The following is an 8421-nucleotide window of genomic DNA, read 5'->3' as shown; positions in this document are numbered from 1 at the left end:
AAAAAAAAAAAAAATAAAAAGGGAAGGAAGGAAGGAAGGAAGGAAGGAAGGAAGGAAGGAAGGAAGGAAGGAAGAAGGAAGGAAGGAAAAAAATATGGTGCATATACACAATGGAGTACTATTCAGCCATAAAAAGAATGAGAGGTGGCCAGGCATGGTGGCTCATGCCTATAATCCCAGCACTTTAGGAGGCTGAGGTGGGAGGATCACTTGAACCCAGGAATTTGATACCAGTCTGGGCAACATGGGGAAATCCTGTCTCTACAAAAAACAAAAAAAATTAGAGGGGCATGATGTCGTGCCTGTGGTCCAACCTACTTAGGATGCTGAAGTAGAAGGGTCACCTAAACCATGATTGTACCACTGTACTCTAGCCTGAGTGACAGAGAAAGACTCTGTCCAAAAAAAGAAAAAAAAGAAAAGAAAGAAAAAAGAAAAAAGGGCTAACGCCCTTTTCGGCCTTAACCCACCTGCACCCAGGTGATTTTTTTTAAAATTTATTTTAAAAAAACAAAAGAAAAGAAAAAATACAGAAAAATAAAAGAAAAGAACAAGATACTATCATTTGCACCAACGTGAATGGAACTGGAGATCATCAGGAAGATAAATAAGCCAGGCACAGAAAGACAAACATCACAGGTTCTCATTTGTGGGATCTAAGTTGAACTCCTGGAGATAGAGAGTAGAAAGATGGTTACCAGAGACTATGAAGGGTAGTAGGGGGCTGGGGGGGGGAAGTGGGGGTTGCTAATGGGTACAAAAAAATAGTTTGAAATAATAAGATCTATTATTTAATAATACAGCAGTTACTTTTTATTTTTTAATTGTACATTTAATTAACTGTTACTTTTAATTGTCATCGCACCACTGCACTCCAATCACGGTGACAGAGTGACAGTCTCAATAAATAAATACATAAATAAAAATAAAAGTAACTAAGAGTATCAGCCAGGTGTGTGGCTCACATCTGTAATCCCAGCATTTTGGGAGGCCAAGGCAGGCAGATCACTTGAGGTCAGGGGTTTAAGATCAACCTGGTGAACATGTTGAAATCCTGTCTCTACTAAAAATACCAAAAAACCAAAAACAATTAACTGGGTGTGGTGACACATGCCTGTAATCCCAACTACTTAGGATGCCGAAGCAGGAGAATCACTTCAACCCAGGAGGTGGGGGTTGTATTGAGCCGAGATTGTGCCACTGCACTCCAGCCTGGGTGACAGAGTGAGAATCTGTCTTACAAAAAAAAAAAAGAAAGAAAAATATCTATAAGAATATACTTGGATTGTTTGTAATACAAAGGATAAATACTTGAGGAAATGAATACCTCATTCTCCATGATATAATTATTATGCATGGCATGCTTATATCAAAACATCTCTTGTGCCCTATAAATATAAACACCTGTGTACCCACAAAAAGTAAAAATTAAAGAAAACATGGAACAAGAAACAAGAGGGCTTTGTGTAGAATGTCTGCAAAATGATGTGGAGTATGCTATACAAACTCTATAATTAACAAAAACCTGGAAGAGGCTGGGCACAGCATCTCATGCCTATAACGCTAGCACTTTGGAAGGCCAAGGTAGGTGGATCACTTGAGGTCAGAGTTCGAGACCAGCCTGGCCAACACCATGAAACCCCATCTCTACTAAAAAATACAAAAATTAGCCAGGCATGGTCACACATGCCTGTAATCACAACTAATCAGGAGGGTGAGGTACAGGAATCGCTTGAACCCAGGAGGTGGAAGTTGCAGTGAGCCAAGATCATGCCACTGCACTCCAACCTGGGTGACAGAGCAAGACTCCCATCTCAGAAAAAACAAAACAAAAACCTGGAAGAGCTTAAAGATACAATAAAAGCATAGTCCCTTTTATCAACAACCACAAAAAATGAAAGGCTACTAAAAACTCCAGGAAAAACAAGCCAAAAACTTATTATAGTTTGTTTTTTGTTGCTAACAGAATACAACAGACTGGGCAATTTATAAAGAAAAGAAATTTATTCCCTACAGTTCTGAAATCTGGGAAATCCAAGAGCATGGCACTGGCATCTTGTGAGGTCCTTCTTGCTGCATCTTAACATGGTGGATGGTATCATGTGATGGGACAGCAAGAGTGTGTGTCAGTTCAGGTCTTTCTTTTCTCCCTCCCTCTCTCCCTCCCTTCCTTCCTTCCTCTCTCTCTCTTTCTTCTCTTCCTTCCTTCCTCTCTTCCTTCCTTCCTCTCTCTCTCTTCCTTCCTTCTTCTCTTTCCTTTCCCTCTCTCTTTTCTTTCCTTCCTTTCTTCCTTTATTTCTTGCCTGTCTTCCTTCCTTCCTTCCTTCTTTCCTTCCTTTCTTCCTTTCTTTCCTTCTTTCCTTCTTTCTTTCTCTTTCTCTTTTGACAGAGTCTCACTCTGTTGCCCAGGCTGGAGTACAGTGGCACAACCTTGGCTCACTGCAACTTTCACCTCCTGGGTTCCAGTGGTTCTCCTGCCTCAGCCTCCCCAGTAGCTGGGACTACAGGTGTGTACCACCATGCCCAGCTAATTTATTTATATTTTTACTAGAGACAGGGTTTCACCTTGTTGGCCAGGCTGGTCTCAAACCCCTGACCTCTGGTGATCTGCCCACCCTGCCCTCCCCAAATGCTCGGATTACAGGCGTGAACCACCACACCTGGCCTCCTCCTTTTCTTATAAGGTCCCCGATCCCATCGTGGAGGCCCTACCATGATGACCTCATCTAATCCTAATTACCTCCCAAAGGCCTCACCTCCAAATACCAACAACATATGAATTTAGGGATTAAGTTTCCAACACATGAAATTTTAAGGACATGTTCAAATCATAGGAAAGCTGTATAACAAAGTCAGCTTTTAGTAGAAGCAAACCAAAATGTAGCATGATATTTAGGCAAATGATAAGAGGATTTTGACCTTGACATTTGTGACATTCTCTTTCAAATGGTCAAGTTTAGTGACCAAAGATTACATTTCTTTTTCCAAAGACTCAATGATTCCATGGTTCCATATATTGTTAAAAATAATAGTATTTTTGGCAGGTGTGGTGGCTCATGCCTGTATTCCCAGCACTTTGGGAGGCTGAGGTGGGCGGATCACCTGAGGTCAGGAGTTAGAGACCAGCCTGGACAACATGGCAAAACCCTCTCTCTACTAAAAATACAAAAATTAGCCAGGTGTGGGAGCAGATGCCTTTAATCTTAGCTACACGGGAGGCTGAGGCAGAGGAATTGGTTGAACCCAAGAGGCAGAGGTTGCAGTGAGCCGAGATCACGCCACTGCACTCCAGCCTGGGTGACAAGAGTGAAAACTCCATCTCAAAAACAAACAAACAAAAATAATAGTATTTTTAACACTATATCCAAGATCAAGGTACCAGCTAAAAAGGAAAAAAGGGAAAAAAAACACCTTTTTTATTACTTTTTTAAAAAGGTGTGGTCTTGTTGTGTTGCCCAGGCTAGTCTTGAACTCCCGGGCTCAAGTAATTCTCCTGCCTCAGCCTCCCAAGTAGTTGAGACTATAGGTGCATCCCACTGTGCCTGACTTTAGCTTTTAAAATTTTAGAATTAATCTTTATACAAGTCACTGAATTTATACCTATGGAATGTAAATGTGTGTTACATTTACACATTTAACAATGTGTACTAAACCTTAACAATGTGTATTAGTTAGTGTTCTCCAGTGAAAGAGAATATATATATATTTGGAATACATATATATATATTTGAAATATATATACATATATATACCATATATAGTTCTTTATATATATATATATATATAGCAAGAACTTCCTATGTATATATATATATATATATATATATATACACACACACACATATTTCAAATAAATAGAATCTATAGAATGGGCTTGGTGGCTCACTCCTGTAATTCCAGCACTTTGGGAGGCCAAGGCAGGCAGATCATGAGGTCAGGAGTTTGAGACCATCCTGACCAACATGGTGAAACCCTGTCTCTACTAAAAATACAAAAATTAGCCAAAACAAGAGAATTCTTGGCTAGGCACAGTGGCTCACGCATGTAATCCTAGCACTTTGGGAGGCCAAGGCAGGCAGATCACAATGTCAGGAGTTCAAAACCAACTCACTGCAGCTTCCACCTCCTGGTTTCAAGCAATTTTTCTGCCTCAGCCTCCCAGGTAGCTGGGATTACATGTGTGCACCACCACACCCAGCTAATTTTTGTATTTTTAGTAGAGATGGGGTTTTGCCATGTTGGCCGGGCTGGGCTTGAATTCCTGACCTCAGGTAATCCGCCCACCTCAGCCTCCCAAATTGCTGGGAATACAGGTGTGAGCCACCGTGCCTGGCCATTTTTATAGCAGGTGTGTTAATCTGTCCTTGTGCTGCTATAAAGAAATCCCTAAGACTGGGTGATTTATAAAGAAAAGAGGTTTAATTGGCAATTCTACAGGCTGTACAGGAAGTATGGTGCTAGTGAAGAGGAGCTGACGTCTCACTTGGCAAGAGTTGGAACAAAAGAGAGAGTGGGGAGGAGGTACCACAAGCAGATCTCAGGAGAACTCACTTACTATCAGGAGGACAGCACCCAGGGAGTGGCTGTAAGCCACCATGTTGGCCAGGCTGGTTTCAAACTCTTGACCACAGGTGATCCACTCACCTTGGCTTCCGAAAGTGCTAGGATTACAGGCGTGAGCCACTGTGGCTGGCTGAAAGATGGAATTCAAAGAAGTGCTGGTAAGTCACTCTGGTATTTGCAAAAAATAAAAATAAAGAGAGTTTGGGCCAGGCACGGTGGCTCATGCCTGTAATCCCAGCACTTTGGGAGGCCGAGGTGGGCAGATCACCTGAGGTCAGGAGTCCAAGACCAGCCTGACCAGCATGCAGAAACCCCATCCCTACTAAAAATACAAAATTAGCCGGGTGTGGCAGTAAGCATCTGTAATCCCAGCTACTTGGGAGGCTGAGGCAGGAGAATCACTTGAACCCAGGAGGCAGAGGTTGCAGTGAGCCGACATTGTGCCATTCATTGTACTCCAGCCTGGGCAACAAGAGCAAAACTCTGTCTCAAATAAAAAATAATAAATAAAATAAAAATAAAGAGGGTATGGCCCTGGGCAGGATGGCCATTTTCTAGAGGGACAGCCTCTAGAAATGGTGGGCTGTGCAGCCACTATGAAGCCCGGTTTCCATCTGAAGACCTTGATGTTCATGGAAGCAGGGGCGAGGCAGTCTGAGGAGTGTGGAGAAGGCCTGAAAATGTCCTTGCAGAGAGCAGGAGAGACAATTACAGGGACAGCCCATTTGAATTTCCAGCTGTGTCCTCTGTCCTGTTGTGTGACTCCTCCAGTAGCAGGTACTGGGAAAGCAGCTGGCTGAGTTCATCCAGGGCTGAGGTCCTGCCTGACAAATGTGACAAGAACAATGCAACAAGGATATTAAAGGTAATGGCAAAAAAATAACTGGAATGGGGAAAAATGAAACCAAAGCTGATGAGGAGGGAAGGGAAGAGGAGAGGGCGGATAGACCGGGGCAGAGAGGATAGAACCATGACAGAGCATCCTGGTGATGTTGAGGAAACGTCATGGGGAGCAGCTGAACAAGCCAGCTGCAGGGATGGCACAGTGTAGCTGGAGAGCAGGGTTCCAGAGTTAATAGTTTTTCCATATGTGACATGGGCCTGGGTGGTTGAGGCTGAGTGGAGGAGTCTTGTCACTCCTCTGATGAGTTTCAGACCAATATATCCATCTATCTAGATGTAATTTCTCCTTGGATTCACATGCTCCAAACCAAACTCTTGGGCTCAGACATCAAAGCCACTCAAAAATGCCTCTCTGAAAAACAGAAGTACCGTATGATCCAGCAATCCAACTTCTGGGTATAGACTCAAAAGAATTAGAAAGAGAATCTTGAACAGATATTTACATAGCAGCTTTATTCACAATACCCAAAGGTGGAAACAACCCACATACTCATCAGCAAATGAATGGGTAAACAAAGTGCACTATATACATAAAATGGAAAATTATTCAGTCTTAATAAAGGAAGGAAGTCCTGACACGTGTTGCATGGATGAACCTAAAGGATATTTTGCTAAGCAAAAGAAGCCAGACACTAATGAACAAATACTATAAAATCCACTTATATGAGATATTTAGAGTAGTCAAATTTAGAGACAGAAATCAGACTTGCAAGATAAAAAATTTCTGGAAATGTATTTCACAATAACGTGAATATGCCTAATACAACTGAACACTTAAAAAAGGGTTAACGTGGGGCTGGACTCGGTGGCTTATGCCTGTAATCCTAGCACTTTGGGAGGTCAAGATGGGCAGAACACCTGAAGTCAGGAGTTGGAGACCAGCCTGGCCAACTTGGTGAAACCCAGTCTCTACTAAAAATACAAAAAATTAAAAAAAAAAAATTAGCTGGCTGTGGTGGCAGCTATCTCTAATCCCAGCTACTTGGGAGGCTGAGGCAGAAGAATCACTTGAACCCAGGAGGTGGAGGTTGCAGTGAAGTGAGACAGTGTCATTGCACTCCAGCCTAGGCAACAAGAGAGAAACTCTGTTTCAAAAAAAAAAAAAAAAAAAAAAAAAAAAAAAACAACAAAAAAAAAAAAAAAAAAAAAAAAAAGTCAACACAGGGGCTGAGCACGGTCAGCAGGAGAATCACTTGAGGCCAGGAGTTTGAGACCAACCTGAGCAACAGAGAACTCTGTCTCTACAAAACAAAATAATAAAAAATGAGCCAGGTGTGGTGGCATGCACCTGTGGTCCCACCTACTTGGGAGGCTGAGATGAGAGGTTGAGGCTGCAGTGAGCCGTGATTGCACCAATGCACTCTAGCCTGGGCAGAGAGAGGCTCTGTCTCTGAAATAAACCAAAAAAAAGGGGGGTTAACATGGTTAACTTTTGTTTCTTACCAAGTCAAAAGGCTTGCTGACCCATAGTCGAAATTAGGTTTTCCTGTTACTATGAAGGAGTGAAGGACGTGCTATTCCAAAATATGTCCAAAAATTGGTATATTGAGTTGAAAACACTGGAGAAACTGTAGTTTCAGAAAGGGCTAGATGTCCTGTCTTTTTCCCACAGGGAAGAAGCCATTAAGATTCCTCTGGGAGCAGTACCCTCTCGGTACCTGGGCCAGAAAATAGCCCTTATCACCAGAGACTGGGAGTTGGGGGCTGCAATGGACCTGAAAACACGAACTTCCCAAGTAACCTTCATCTTCCACTAGTTTTACAACCCCCCAGTATTTCTCCCAGTGACTCCCTTAGAAATGTATCGCTCCTAGCCAGGTGCCTTTTGTGCTTTCTTCTCAAATGCGTCACTCTTTGTCTAAAAAGTATAAAAAGCACCTTGCTTTGGCCACCTTTTCAGACCTCACTCTCTTTTGAAGAGCCCCATGAAAAACTAATAAAGTGTGTATGCTTTTGTCTTGTTTATCTGCTTCTCAACAATTCGGTTTTTGGCTCCAGCGGAAGAGCCCGCAAAAGCGCAGAGGGGGTTGGAGACGGTCTCAGGCGCACCCGCACCTGCTCAGCGAGCCTTCTGCCCCTTCTCCCAGACAAAACTCCCAAAGCGGGGAACCTGCCGCGGGAGGCGCTCCGGAAATTCTCCCTAAAGCAAGGTGGAGCTTTTTCTAGACCGGCAACGGTCCCACGCTAGGGCACAGGTTGGGGCCGGGGCGACCGAGCCGCGCACAGGAACCCGGAGCAGTGCAGGGCTGGCTGCCCAGCGGCCCTTGGTCCGTGCTGCACCACGCGGGCTTCCGGGTCACGCCGCCGCGCTCCTCCCGCCCTCGGGAAAAGGGGAGGAGCCTCACGAGTCAGGCAGGGCGTGGTTACTGTCGGTGGGCCCCACAGCAGCCAGACTGCCCGTTTAAGTGCAGAGGGCCGCGGGTCACGTGGTGGGTGGGGTGGGGGCGTGGCACCAGGAAACTGTCCGCGCCAGGCCCAGACAGGCAGTCGCCGCCGCCGCTGCAGCAGCCGCAGTCCAGGCTGAGCTCCACCGCGCTCTGCGCTCCACGCTGGCGACCGCCCCCGGGGCCTCCGCCGCCAGCGCGGCGCCCGCCATGGGCGAGGAGGACTACTACCTGGAGCTGTGCGAGCGGCCGGTACAATTCGAGAAGGCGAACCCTGTCAACTGCGTCTTCTTCGATGAGGCCAACAAGCAGGTCCGGCAAGCCCGCGTCCTTCCTCCTCCGCGCGGCCCTGCTGGGGTCGTGGACGCGCCGAGGCCCGTCCCGCGCGACTGGGGCGGAGAGTCCCCTCCTGTCCCGTCCAGTCTCAGCGCAGGAGGCGGCGCGCGCTCCCTCCCTGTTGGGTGGGCTCCGCCAAGGGCCGGTGTCCTCACAGGTGATCCCGGGGCTGGATTCCCGGGCCCTCAGCGCGGACGCAGTGACCCCGTGACCGGTGTCTCAACTGTTGGCGCGC

At 45.6% G+C, this 8421-nt stretch overlaps 1 protein-coding gene across 4 annotated transcripts in view; it reads left to right on the top strand.

The window, feature by feature from the left end:
• Positions 1–7909: 7909 nt before the first annotated feature.
• Positions 7910–8421, top strand: part of RMC1 (regulator of MON1-CCZ1) — a 30719-nt gene continuing 30207 nt past the window's right edge. The window contains exon 1 of one of the 4 annotated variants that reach the window (XM_017498629.2): positions 7910–8162. In XM_017498629.2, coding sequence (XP_017354118.1) covers positions 8061–8162 — 102 coding nt within the window. In that variant the 5' untranslated portion in view covers positions 7910–8060. The remainder of the gene's footprint in view (positions 8163–8421) is intronic. The other 3 variants (XM_017498637.2, XM_037728023.1, XM_017498641.2) reach the window with 3 other exon arrangements.

The sequence above is a fragment of the Cebus imitator genome, unplaced genomic scaffold (assembly GCF_001604975.1).
Source record: "Cebus imitator isolate Cc_AM_T3 unplaced genomic scaffold, Cebus_imitator-1.0 Scaffold12, whole genome shotgun sequence".
NCBI lineage: Eukaryota > Metazoa > Chordata > Mammalia > Primates > Cebidae > Cebus > Cebus imitator.
This window is presented reverse-complemented; position numbering and strand designations above follow the sequence as displayed.